Here is a 13,992-nt window from a genome sequence, read left to right on the forward strand (position 1 = left end):
CTATCAGAATCATCTGGGGGTTGGGGACAACCCCCTCAGTAGAGCCCAAGTGAGGCCCAGCCCTCTCATTCTATCTCAATCTACGAGGCATGTCAGTGGTCCTGGCCCACCAGCTCCCTGGGCAGGAGACCCCCCTGCACGTCTCAGATTCAGGAGGCCTTCGTGAGCAGGGAGCCACCCAGCCTCATGACAGGATGCCACTTCCCCCCACCAAAAAGCTGAGCCCAACCCAGTATCTTGACCTCAAACTGCTAAAGCCTCACAGCTGATCACACATGACCCCCCTCACCCCAGCCGCATCCTGGAGCAGGACAGGAGAGAGGGGACTGGACTGACCCTAAGATCAGGAGTTCCCAGGGGACCTGTCCAGGGGAGCTGAGGTCCAAGGGGTGGGGGAGAGGAAAAGAGCGAGGGACCGGGGATTCTCCAGTCCAGCCTGAACTTCCCCTGAGGGAGCAGTTTATTCAGAGGTAGGCCTCAGCCTGATGAGAGCAGAGAGGATGGCTCAGAACTCGCCCCCCATAACCCACCAGCAGACACCAGCCCCAGGCCCACACACACCCTGGCCCAACCTCCAGCCCTGCACGGCCCTGCGATGAAAAGGCAGCCCTCTTCCAGGTGGGCCTCTCTCCCACTCTGCGGGGGCAGGGCTGTGGGGCCACAGGAGCCATATGAACACCCCTCAGCCCCTTTGGGAAAAGCCCTCCAGCCTCAGAGGCCCCTCCCCCACCATGGAGGCCTAGCCTAGAACAGCCCCTCGTCCCCCAGATGCCTCCTCAGGCCAAGAGCCCGCCCAGTGCCATGATGTGGTCCCGGAGCCACCCCGACCACCCAGCACCGTCCTTTCCCGCAGTTCCACTGAAGCCACGTGGGCCCACACCACCTCTGACCACTGGGTCAGCTCTGCCTAACCCTGTGACCGGACACTACACATTTCCGGGCCCCTCAGGGCACAGAACCTGTGACAGGCAAACCTGTGGCTCCCAGCAGGCCAGCCCACAGGAGGGGGACCCTCCTCACACTACATCTGGACACCCCTTGTGCTGACGAGATCCGGGGCTAGCCCAGCTGTGAGCAGCCGGAAACAGTCACAGGAGACACCAGGGCTTTGCTGCCCACACTGCTCAGCATGTCCTCTTATGCCCCATGCAGCAGGGCCCCTGGCCACCTTGCTCTCTGTCCCCAGGCTGTATTCCTCATTAGCCCACAGGCTCCAGCTCAGACATAACCGCCCAGCTGCCAGGCCAGCCTTCCAAGTCTTTATCAAGGTCACAGGGAAACGTGTAGTCGGCTGGCAGATGGGGAAAGAGACTCTTGGCTCACCTCCAGAGACCTCCCTCTAGGGGATGCCAACCTGGGGCCACCTGCCCAGGCCCTACCCTCACTTCCCTGGGACATGCCCCTCCACATCTTCTTGTCCTCAGGAACCCCACAAAGATATACCCTTTTTTGAAATCTAGACCCTCCTGGGGACAGCGGCAACACAGTGAGAGAGAAACTGAGTCTGAGAGAACCTGGTTAGTCCCTGGCTCCATGTGATGAACAGGCCAGGGCCCAAGGACTCGGAGAACTTTCTAGGCCATTCTGCCTCTACCCCCACGTCCCACCAACACCCCTGCTCTGATTTTCATCCCCTCCCTTCTACCTCAGTCTTCTGGGCCTGGAGGAGAATGCACAAGGCTGTGGAGGGAATGGAAGGGGCCCACCTGTGTGGCATCCCCAGGATGACATTCTCAATCCCCATCTCGCTGGATTTGTCAATGATGGTCTTGAGGGCCGGAATCATGACCTCACAGCCCTCCAGGCCAAACCGCTTCTCTGAGGACCACTTTCGGGCCAGGAAGTCTTCAAACCTGCTTGGGGAGAGAAGGAAAAGGATGGAGAGGCTGGGGCTCACAGAGGCTGCTCACGAGGGCCTGGATCAAGATGCCCAGGATAGAGGACGATGCAAAGTCAACTCCCTCTACACAGCCCAGGACCTGCCACAGACACCACGATGTCCCCACGAGAAAGCAGCACAGGTGAGGGGAACGCTGGGGGCCCCCCCAGCTTAACCAAAGACCTCTGCCTGCATCCATTCCCAGCTACCACACTCTCTCACTTCCAAACTGTTCCAACAAGCCATCTCGCCCTGCTGCCAGCCCACTGCCCTCCTGCACCACATGCACCACACAGGGCTCTCTCACAAGGCCCCAAAGACCCCTCACGGCACAACTCAAACTCCAGCCCACACCCCACTGCTCAGGGATCCACTCTGCACCAAGCAGCTGGACCAGGTGCTCCTCCAGGCCCCTCAGCCCTGGGCAGACCCAGCTTCAGAGAGCGCCTTGGGCAGAGCAGGCGGTGCCCCACTTGCAGGGAGGCCCTGCTACACACACTCCACGCAGAGACACCTTCCTGCCCAAACATTCCCACAACCACTTTCCGCCACCTCCACCCAGGCTTATTGTGTCCCCTGCTGTCGTGTTCTCCTGGCACCCCATCCCTGCCCACCTGCCCAGCTCTGCCCAAGACCTGGCCCCAATGCTCCTAAGGGTCTCCCTCAAGCCAGGGGTAAGGCCCATCCAGTCCTGCCTTCCCTTGCCAGGCCCCCTCCTAGCTTCTTAGCCAGGGCCTGAACATCTCATACAGCCCTGGAGCAGGCCCCTCTAGCCACTCAGGCCGGCCGGGGCGGCGCTGAGGGCCTCACCTCATGGAGCGCACCAGTCGGGCCAGCAGAGTCCGCTTCTCCTCGCTGGAGAACTGCATCACGCCAGGGGTCTCAAACTTCTGCCGGATCCACTGGCACTGCTCCACATCGTTGATGAACATGAACTCCAGACCGATGTGCTGGCAGTATGTGCTCTGGGGGGACAGGTGGGGACTCCACAAGGAGCCAGGAAGAGGGACAACTGCCCTGGCATCTGGAACAGAAAAGGCAGCGCCCTCCCTCCCTCTAGCACACTCCAGAGAGCTCCATCAGGTGTGCCCGACACACCTGCCTGTGCTCACCTCCAAGCGCCGAATGATCTCCCGCAGAGAAAGGGTGTGTTCAGAGCCCCCAATAAAGGTGGTTGTGGGCAGCTGGAACTCCTCATCCAGGTCAGCCTCCCGCAGGTCATAGAAGGCTGGAGAGGCACACGTGGCAGAGCCCAGGCAGCAGAGAGGAGAAGAACGGGAGGTCAGGCCCAGGTGGGGCCCAGACCCCCCAACACACCCCCGGCATCCTCCCCCCACGTCCCGCCTAAAGCTTAAGGACTCTCTGTCATCAGGGAACAGAGGGCTGGCGCCAGACCCTAGCTTGCCACCACGAGGGAGCCCAGACAAGTCTTTTAAGCTTGCTGAGCGTGGTGTACCAGCTAAGGAAGATGGGGTGACATCTCTCACAGGGACATCATGCAGTAGGTGGACAGGGGCCAGAAGAAAGCCTCCTGGGCGCTCGCTGGGCCCCAGGACCCAAAGGCACCATGGGCTCAGAGCCCCTCACCGGGCCACAGGCACCAGCAGGCTCTGGCATTGCCAGGAAAGGGTATCAACTCTCACCCAATTTATCGATGGTTGTGATTAAGTCTGAGGGCACAAAGGAGTCCAGGTCTGCATCCAGAATGCCCAGGGGGTCCAACTGGGCCACATGGTGGCCCCGGATCTGGGAGAAGAGGAAAAGGTCAGGGCCAGGCTGGGACCCAGCTGGACAGACCTACACCAAGAGCAAGGTCTGGGCCCCAGCCCCTCACTTCCTGCTTTAGAATTTCAAATTTCCACACCTCTCCAGCACCCAGCCACTGCACACTTGTCTATGAGGCCCCCACCATGGCCACTGACGTGGCAGGAGCTCAACTCTGTTTAAAAGTACAACATGCAGCTTTCAAAAATAGGAAAGGATGCACACACAAAAGTAGTTACTACAGTAGTATCAGGAATCACAAATTTCTAGAAACTTCCCAAACGTCCATCAACAGGAGACTGGCATATGGATATGGGAAATCCACTCAGGGGAGTACTATAGAGCTTTTAAAAGGAATGAGAAAAATTCCTATCTGCCTCTGTAAGGGAGACTCCACAAAATATTGTTAAACAAAAGAGCAAATTATAAAAAGATGTGTGTGGTAAACTACCCATTATCTAAGAAAGGGGAGATACAAGGAAATATATGTATTTGCACCTATCTATATATATACAAATAAATATATGCATTATAAGAATAAACCATAAAATAAGAAAACCTTAAAATAAGAAAAATTATTATCTATGGGGCAAGGACAAAATAGGGTGGAGTGGCAGGGCTAGAAGCTAGACTTTAAGAATATCTCTTGATTTGAAGATTTGACTTCGGAATCTTGTAAATATTTTCTATCACTATAAAATGAAATTAAGTTTTAAAATTGAAAGTAAAACAAAACAGGGGCCGGCCCTGTGTCCTAGTGGTTAAGTTCGGCACACTCCCCTTTGGTGGCCCAGGTGCAGCTTCCAGGTGCAGACATACACCACTCGGTGGCGGCCACACTGTGGTGGCGACCTACATATAAACTTGAGGAAGATTGGCACAGATGTTAGCTCAGGGAAAATCTTCCTCAGCAAAAAAAAAAAAAAAGAAAGAAAGAAAAATAAAACAAATGAATTAATGCATCCATTTGGTGGCATAACTACACAGAGAGAAACTATCCCAATTGACTAACAGAATGTTCCCTAAAGACAGACAGAACTGCAGGGAAAAAAGTTCATAAATGCATTTCTATTACCAATCAGTAGTGGTAATCAGAATTGTATTCTGAGACTGTTGTGTGGGGGCTGTGGGAAAATCAAGTAAGTCACTGTATTGGCATCTTTGAGAACCTCTATTTTTGGCATCTTTGAAAGCAGACGGTGACATAAGACTGATGAGGTCAAAGACAAACACTAAGCCTTGCATTTGAAGCATGCAGAAGCATAAGTATAAACCCACAATGTTTGTTAGCTTTTAAAAAAATACATGTTTCCTGGCTCTAACCGCTGAAAGGGCCCAGAAGTCATAACCAAACCAAAGGCAGTGAACAGTCCCAAGCTCCCTGGAGAACTGGCTGCTCCCGGGGCTGGGCAGAAATGTACAAGACGAGTTCGGAGCATCTTGTCACACCAGATAACAGAGGGATGCTCAAACACTGCTGGGGCCGGGAGGAAGGACACAGTTTGAGCAATAATAAGGATAAGATCTGCAACAGATTGAAACTCATCAAATATTTAAATTCATGCATTCATATCATACTAACAAAAGAAGAAAAACTTTCACCGGCCATCTTTGGAGGATGCTAAGGAACCACCTCATAATTCTGAAAATCAGTCAATAAAAGGAAAAATCAACATTGATCTTGCCTTTCCTATACAATTTTTACCTCAGGATAAACAGAGCTGACAAAGGGAAGTTTCTCCTGATAGAAGTATTTCAGGTAATAAACTAAGCAAGAAAGAATATCACCATTTTTACCACCCCTAATGAATTAATGTGTCCAGGAAATAATCACCCAGAGCTGCTACTGATGAAGTGCCCATCACCATCAGGAAGCTGATATTGAAACAAACAAACAAAAAATCAAACCTACACTGGATCAAGCTTCTAGATCTAACTACCAATTCACAGAAATTACACAAGACAAAGGGACAGATGAAGTGACACCATGGGGATGCAATCAGCAAAATCAGACTCAGAAAAACTCTACAGGACAAACAACCGGGTTTCTTCCACAAAAAAACAACAATTAAAAAAAATGGCAAGAAACACAAAAATAATTAGAGAGGAACCTGCAGAGTCCGAGAGACGTAGGAGCCGTAGCAACTTATCACAACCTGTGGCTTTATTTGGATCCTGATTCAAACAAGCAGGAAAAAGAAATCATAAGACGAACAGGCAGACATGAAGACCAACTGGACACTAGACGACACTAAGGATTACTGCTGGGTTTTTCAGGGGTGATAATGGTATATTTTCTAAAGAGCCTTTATCTCATGCTGAAATGTCTGATGAATGAAATAATTATGATGTCTGGGATTTGCTTCAAAATAATCAGCGGCCAGTGGGTGGAGGCAAGAGGTGGGTAATAGATGAATGCTGTATTGACAGGTGGGTAGTAGATGAACACTGTATTGGTCCTGTATTGATGGGTGTGGGGGTTGACTACACAATTCTGCCTTTTATATGTTTGAAAATGTTCATAATAATAAGTTTGGAGTTTTTTTCAGTACTGTGTGCAGCTGAGTCAAACCAGAACTCTGCCTCCTACCGGGCCTGTGAGGGGCTGGAGCCCCCTTGGCAGGTGCTCGCCCACAACAGGCACAACCTCTGGCAGACTTTACCATGCAAATACAGAGTGACAGACCTGAATCCAGAGACTACCCTGCTGGACGGACTGGCTCATACCTGGGCTTGGCTAAAGAACAAAGAGCAGCTGAAGAGCTGGGAACTGTGCTTAGAAGACCAGGCCCTCAGGCGGCACTCCGAATGTTACCTTGTATTTAATACAGAGTTTTACAGTCCTTGTTCTTTGTTTGCAAAGTCAATGGTTCAATCACTTTCTGCTTCTTTCAGCCAGCCAAGAAAAACAGAATCATCACTACTGCTGTTTGCTCGCAGGTGGCCCACAATCCACGGGTCCTGAGGCCAGCAAGGGGGTCCAGTCTTGCTCTCTTCCCTCTTCCCTCCCAGCACAGCCAGTGGCCAGGGAGTGCAGGTCCATCCCACGCAGAGAGCCTCAGTCAGAGGCAAGGCACCATTTCCATTTGCTAATGCCCACACCACCCCCACCACCCCCATTCCTGCAGCATGGGATCTCTGCCAAGGGCCATCCTTCTGCAGGTCTGCAAGACAAGTTTCTCTTAAGAAACACCTTCTGCCACTGATTCCCAGAGACATCCCAACCGATTACACTCGTTATGGAGTGAACACCCAGAGCAGCTCTCCAATGAATCCTCTTCGGTTAAGACCAAGAACATGGAACGTCATCAGGACTCTGACAGAGCAGGGGCCCAGCCTGGAAAGCCAGCAGGGGACAGCCTCTCTCCAGAACAGAGCAGCTGGTATGGGGAGAGATGTTTACTGAACTATTCATTCATTCCACAAACACCGCTTAAGCACCTGCTGTATACAAGTCCCTGAACTCTTGGAACGCTCAGTCAAGAGGAGAAAAACAGACAGCAACAAGGCTCAACCTACTCAACTTGCATTCAACACTTACTGAAATTGATTACTAAGTACTCCTCTAGGTACTTAGGGCAAAGTGGTGTGTGAGACAGATAACATTCCATGAGAAAGACCACACACAAACACACACACACATTTTTCTGTGTAGAAACAGTACACAGAAAAATACCAGTGGGTAAGTGATATGAATGGTAATGTGACAGAGTCCCAGGAAAAGTGAGAGCCACCCGATAGAGGACTTGGAGAAGGGCTCTCCGAGGAGATGATGCTGGAGATGAGCGAGTCCCCTTCCCATCAGCAGCTGGCCACACCCAGGAGCCCTCCCGGCCGCTCACCTGGTAGGCCCGGATCAGCGACTGCACAGCCAGGTGGTCCTCCACCAGCTTGCTGGTCTTGGTCCGGCTGGAGACTGCCGGCCTACTCGCAGAGACAACAGAGGGAGGCCGAGGCTGAGCCAAGCCACAAGAGGCTTCCTCACTGGCTTTCCGGAAAAAGCTATCCCAGGACTGCGCAGGGACACAAGCAAGAAAACAGCCAGGTCAGGGCCTGAGGGGGGTGGGGGGTGGCCCAGCCTGGGGGCCCAGGGGTGTCGGATTTTCCTTTACCACCAAAGCTCTCAGGGCCCTCCCAGGACCCTGCCAAGACCCCTCCTTCTCAACAGACCGAGGCCCCCCACGCAGAGCCCAGATGTCTCCAGGACCCAGCTTGGTAAGCGGTTGGGGGGAGGCTATAAGTTGTGACCCAGGGCTTCTGGTGGGAAAGGGGCTTCCAGGCCTGGGGAAACACGCCCCCACACACCGCAGGCTGGAAGAGCCCTTTGTGGAGGGCAATTTGGCAGACAGGCCCTCAACATTTTCAATGCACATATCTTTTGAACCAGCAATTCCACTGCTAGTAATTGATTCCACAGAAGTACTTGTGTGCCTAGAAGTACCTACAAGGATGTTCCCTGCAGGACTGTTTATAAAAATGGCAATGTAAAAACATCTAAGTGGTGATCAATAGGAAACTGGTTAAATAAATGAAGGTACTCTTAGAATCTGGAAGATTATGCAGTCCTTAAAACAAATAAGGTGCATTTATTACTGTGGATGTGGAATATCGCCAGCTATGTTGTAAAGTGAACAAAGCAGAAGAGGATGTACGGTTTGCTATTTGTGTAGAAGCAAATAGCAGACGTGCATTTGCACAAGCACCTCCGTGTTCTAGCAGAACACAGATAAAAGTGCTTTCCTCTGCACACTCTCATACAGCACTGGGTGGGGAATAAGGTAGGATAAGCCCTGTGGGCAATACTCATCAAAATTATACACAGAGATACGCTGTGACCAAACAATCCCACTTTCGGGACTATATCCTACAGATAACCGCACACATGCAAGATGATGAATGTACAAGATTATGCACTGCAGCGCTGGTCACAACAGCCAGCGACTGGAAATGAGCCAGATGTCTGTCACTGGGGATAGGGGTGGCACATCCACACAATGGAATACTACGCAGCTAGAGAAAAGAATGATGAGGCCCTTGATGGACTAACGTAGAAAGCTCTTGGAGAAGGATGCTAGGTGAAAAAAGCCTGGAGCAAATCAGTGTATGTTACATGTTTCTTTTCTGTAAAGGGGGGAATCCAGAGTTACGTTTATAAGAAGTAACCTACGGAAACTCTCCAAAAGGATACAGAAGCAACTAAGAGTAAAGTGGGGGACAGACAAGCGGGAGCTGAGCAGATAGGGGATGGATTGGGAGGGAGCCTTCCTCCTGTAGGATTTCATCCTTTTTGTTTTTGAACCATGTGAACGTATGACTTTCCTCTGAGGCGTGACTGAAGAGGAGGGAGAGCAGTCTCACTTCTCACTTTTCACCATCACCTGATTTTTTTTTTTTTTACCATCAGCAGGTATTTATCAGCTCAATACGTACATAAACACTTATGCCCCTAACTATATAACAAGGGGCCACCTGGAGACAGCACAGCATGACAAAGGGGGCAGGGCAAGTCTCAGGCCAGGGGTGGCTGAGCAGGGCATTATCATGGCTTCTCAAGCCAGACCACCACCCACTGGCTGGTTCAGCAAAAGAAAAACAACGGACTTTCCTCATCCAACATGAGGACAAGGCTCCTCCACAAACAGGCTCAACAGAGGACCTGAGAGGCAAAGAAACCTGCTCAAGATCACACAGCAGGTAAGTTGCTTCTTCCCACTGCCCCCTCGGCATCCCAGGCCCAGGAGCTTCCAGTCCACACAGTGGCCAGGGTAGGGGTGCCGACCTTGTGGACACTCTGGGGGTTTTCCAACCAGGCGAAGTACATCTCCTCCATGTAACTAAAGCCACCTCCATTTTTGCTGCTTGGGAAGGTGGCTGGTGGCCCAGACGACCTGCTGCACCAGCTGAACACCTGGACATCATGTGGGGCCAGGAGCCTCGCAGCCTGTGCCCCAAGCCGGGATGGCAGCAGCCTCAGCTGACTCATTCTAGACACAGGCAATGAGAGAGAAGCATAAACCACAGGACCAGGACAGAAGGCAGCTCAGGCAGCCACTGCTCACTTATCTGGCATTAGCCAGTCCTACTTGGCAGGTGGCCCTGGGCTAGGCAGTGACAAGGCAGCAGTGAATGGGACTCTGCCAGCCCTCCTGGGTTCTCTGCCTACTGGGAGATCCCAGCTCAATAAACTCCATCAACAGCTAGTGAGTGTGCCCGAGTCCCAGTCCTGCCGGGCCCCATCCACCCCAGCCTGTGCTCCCTCCCTGCCATCCCCCAAAGCCTGATGCAGAGACAAGTATCTCCTAGACCCTGCCTTAGGGAGCACCCAGCCCAGGTCCTGAAGCTCACTCAGAGGGTCACAGGGCATGTGCAAGCAGTACCCTGAAGTGGGCTACGCAGCTGGCAACCTTGGAACTCGGGCAGGGGAGTCCTACAGGGGTTGGGTGTGCCATGCAAGTTCAGGAAAAAGCTGGAAGGAGTCTGGCTGAGTGAAGGTGTGAGGGATGAGGGGTGATGAAGATGCACCATCTCAGGAGGCCCACGGCACTGCTGGATGTCCAGTCATTGTGACCAAAAGCGACCAGTGACTTCCTTTGACTGGAGGCCGATGACACTGGCCTCAATGGCCCCACTTCACAGCAGGTAGGACCGAGGTTCAGAGGAGGGAAGGGCTCTGGGGAGCAGCGTAAGGCAGAGCAGAAGGCAGGCCCCATGCCCAGCCCAGCTCTCGGCTGGAGCTGCCCTCTCTGGCTCCTGTACCTGCCCAGAGCTCACACTCAGGCCCAACATCACTCAGGACAGCTAACAGCACAGGGGGTATGCACAAGTCGGAGAAGGACAGGAACCTGGAGCTCATCTCGCCTCCATTATGTCACTTGCCCTTTCCCAGGGAAGATTCCTGAATCATAGGCTTTCCATCGTGAGTGTAGTTGGGGGAGCTTCCTCCAGCCCCCAGGGGACAGGAGTTCTAAGAGCCTCCTCCAATCCTGGAGAGCCCCAGGGTTCCCTATCCAGGCAGGCTGGGGGCTGACAGGCCCACTGAGACCCTTGCTGCCCCCAGACCACTGCCACCTCGTCCTACACAGGATGTGTAAAGTAGGACCTCTGTTCTCCCACACCCACAACTGGGAGCAGAGCCCCCTCCTCTGCCCCGCCCTGCACTGCCTGGACACAGAACAGCTCCCCTGGAATACTCGCTGATGCCTTTCTGCCCAGAGAATCCCAGCCTGTGAGCAGGCTGCAGAGCCAGAGCCACCCCACCCAGGGCCAGGCAGGCAGGAGGGGGCTGCCCCTCTTGCACAGCTCAGTCCCAGAAAACATGCTTTTTCCAGGTCCTGCCTGGGCCTGGCCCTGAGCCAACGCCCCTGGGGCCAGGTGTGCTCAGCCAACAGGCCACCCCCCATCTCAGATCAGCTCAACCAAGTCACCAGAACCAGAACCAGCTGGCTGGACCTTCCACAAAGGGTCAGGCCCCAAAACAGGGCAGGGCTCAGCCCTCCCAGCCTGCCTCCTCCCTCATTTCCTCTCTCTCCATCCAAACTCACATGACGCAAAGGGAAGGCAGGGGTGGTCTCTTCAAGCGAGGGAAAGTGGGCTCCTCAGGGCAACCAGCAGCAAGTCTAAACAGAGGAAAATTCAAAAGCAAAACTGTGTCACACTGCAGGCAGGAAGGAGGCGGGTTCAGCTGGAACCTGAGCCCCAAGTGCCCCAAGCTCCCTTCCCACATGCTCAGCTCCTGAAGCTCTGGACCTACTCCCCCTGGAGTAGCATCTCTCCAGGTGCGGGGTGAGGGCTCAAGGCATGAGCTCTGGGATCCGAGGGCCAGGGTCCCAACGCCTGCTCTGCCTCTGACTGTCCACGAGGCCTGGGCAAACACACGCCTGCCCAGCCTAGATGGCCAATCAGCCCAGGAGCTATTGGCCTGGGGCATCAGAAGAATCTAAACAACCCAGGAAGCTCTATTATCCTCATTCTAAAGCAAAGGAAAGCAGAGGCCAAGATCATCCATCGTGGGAATAAAAAGGAGAACACAGTCAGTGAGCACTGATTCTGGGGCAGGCACTGTGCTCCTTCAACCCTCAACAACCCCATGAGGTGGGCACTTGGATTAGCCCCACTGCATAAACAGGGTAACTGAGGCACAGAGAGGCTAAGCTGGTCAGTGCTGGGGCTCTGGGTGGTTCCAGAGCCGGTGCCCTCCTCACTGCAGAGTCAAGATGTAAAGCCAGATTTCTCTTAACAACAAGGCACTTTCCAACGGCTGCAGCCAGCACTGCTCTCTCTGTCGGCACCCCCCCCCACCCCCATTGGGGAATGGGACAGTTCACTGGAGCAGTGACAAAGTCTGGCTGTGTCCAGCCCGGCCCGGTGCGGGAACACTGTGTTTTATAAACACTGAACGGTCTGGGGCAACCGCTAGACACTGCTGTGGCCTTCACCCGGCCTGGCAGGAGGACAGCCAGCCGGACACCCCTGCCCCCATCCCAGAAGGGCTTGAGGTCCCAGGAGCCCTGGAGGGCTGGGGTCAGAGCCAACCACAGTATCTGGAGCCAACGCCCCAGCCAGCCCTGCCAGGTCCTGCCCACATGGGCGAAGGCAGCAGCCAAGAGTCAGAGTCAGGCACCCTGAGCACCTCTGGCCCAGCCCAGCCCCCAGTGGACCAAGTGGCAGCTTGCTCTGGGGAGCTCTTGGGGTCTCCTCTCTAGGGACAAGGTCAGTACCATCCCCACACCTACCCCCAGAATTGTAACAACTGCAGACATCCCTGGCCACTAAGTGTCCCACACACAAGGCCCTGTCTGGGCAGCCCCGGTGAGGGCCTATTGTAGAGATCAGTTAACAGAGATCCCGGGGAAGGGCCCTAACCAAGACCTTGAAGCTGGGCAGCAGCAGAACCTGGACTCACGCTGCTGCAGGCCGACTTTGGCCCTGCATTCTGAGAACTGGGTGGGCTTTTCTCAGGAATAAACCCAACTTTGGTTTGCTGAACCCAAGAGAAGGCCACGGAGGCAGACTCCGAGGTACGACGGACGGTAGGGAGGAGGTGAGCTTATTTCCTTGGCAGAGATGAAGCGCCTGAACTAAAGTCACGAGACCGGAAAAGTACAAGGGTAGATGGGGCCTGTTCCAAGAGGGGCTGCAAGAGCGGGTTTGGGCCCGCGGTGGACAGGTGCCAGAGCGAGGCCCTGGGATCCACTTAATGCCCATTGCACCCTGCTGGGACCTCAGGGTTACCCACAGCCCCCCTTCCCCATCTCCTGGGGGTGGGACAAGCACTTCCAGGCTGGCTGCAGCCTCAGGCCAGTCTTGCCTCTCTCAGGGCCTCAGTTTCCCCATCTGTTTGCAGAGACCATGGTTAAAAACTATCTAGAAGGGCCCTGCCCCGACGAAGTCCTGAGACTTCGAAGCTGCCTGCATGTCCCGCCATGCACGTAACACTGGACCCTCCCCAGCCCCACGCGGCCCTCCGCAACCCCGGCCCCTTAAGAGGGCTACGACCAGCAGGCCCCTCCCCAGGCCACGAAAGGCAGCGTGGACAGTCTGCAGTCTTCTGGCTGGAGAATTCTTGCCAGTGCCTGCAACCCCACCGTTAGCGCGTCGCTCCTGTACGCAAAACACTGCACTCGCAGGCTCAGACGTGCGGGAAGGGCTGGGGGGGGGGGGGGTCCTCGGGAAGGTCGCGGCCAGCCAAGGGAGGAGCCAAGGTCACGCTCGCTCCCCCTCCTGCCTTCCCCGAGGCGGCGCGACTCAGCACTGCTGGCAGCGGCGCCCCAGACGCCGGGAGCAGGGAGCAGACGGGCCGCCCCCGAGACGGCAGAAGAGGAGGCGCAGGGACCCGGAGGGGAGGGGCGGCCGCGCTCACCGGGCCAGCGGAGGCCTGGGCCGCAGCGCGCTCCAGAGTCTGCAGGTCAGGAGGCTGCGCGCGGTGCGCGGCACGCGGTGCCAATTACCTGGGTCACGTGACGCGGCGGCGCCCCGGAGATTCTGCGCGTCGTGACGTCTCTGTGGACGCCCCGCCCCACCCCGCCCCTGCCGGCGCTGTCCGCAGTGCTGACGGCCCGGGCCTCAGGCCGCCTGGCCGGGAAGAGTGAAAATCCTGCACACCGCAGGGACCTGGCACGCTTCTGAGCCCCTGAACCCCAATGTCCTCTCCTGAACACTAAGGAGAGTGTAACAGAAAATAAGCAGCCGTTTGTGTGTATGGGAGGATAGTTTCCGTTTTGTCGTCTGTAATAAAGGATACTATTGAAAGTCCTGCTCTCTTAGGGCTGTTTTGGAGAAAATATGAGATAATGCATATAAAGCTTATCTCAAAGCCTGAGACACATTTTACGCATCCATTATCCCAGTGA

The 13,992-nt window shown here is 54.5% G+C and overlaps 1 protein-coding gene across 2 annotated transcripts in view; it reads right to left on the reverse strand.

Annotated features, from left to right (window-relative positions):
- The window catches only part of OGDHL (oxoglutarate dehydrogenase L), a 28,844-nt gene extending 15,286 nt beyond the window's left edge, over window positions 1-13,558 (reverse strand). For both annotated transcript variants that reach the window (XM_014789001.2, XM_087431836.1), the window contains exons 1-8: window positions 13,503-13,558; window positions 11,185-11,259; window positions 9,423-9,627; window positions 7,486-7,656; window positions 3,523-3,625; window positions 2,992-3,107; window positions 2,690-2,844; window positions 1,707-1,853 (exon numbers count right to left, since the gene is read on the reverse strand). In XM_014789001.2, coding sequence (XP_014644487.2) covers window positions 1,707-1,853; window positions 2,690-2,844; window positions 2,992-3,107; window positions 3,523-3,625; window positions 7,486-7,656; window positions 9,423-9,626 — 896 coding nt within the window. In that variant the 5' untranslated portion in view covers window position 9,627; window positions 11,185-11,259; window positions 13,503-13,558. The remainder of the gene's footprint in view (window positions 1-1,706; window positions 1,854-2,689; window positions 2,845-2,991; window positions 3,108-3,522; window positions 3,626-7,485; window positions 7,657-9,422; window positions 9,628-11,184; window positions 11,260-13,502) is intronic.
- Between the last annotated feature and the right edge of the window lie 434 nt (window positions 13,559-13,992).

The sequence above is a fragment of the Ceratotherium simum genome, chromosome 6 (genome assembly GCF_057802395.1).
Source record: "Ceratotherium simum simum isolate JZ-2026a chromosome 6, ASM5780239v1, whole genome shotgun sequence".
Classification (NCBI taxonomy): domain Eukaryota; kingdom Metazoa; phylum Chordata; class Mammalia; order Perissodactyla; family Rhinocerotidae; genus Ceratotherium; species Ceratotherium simum.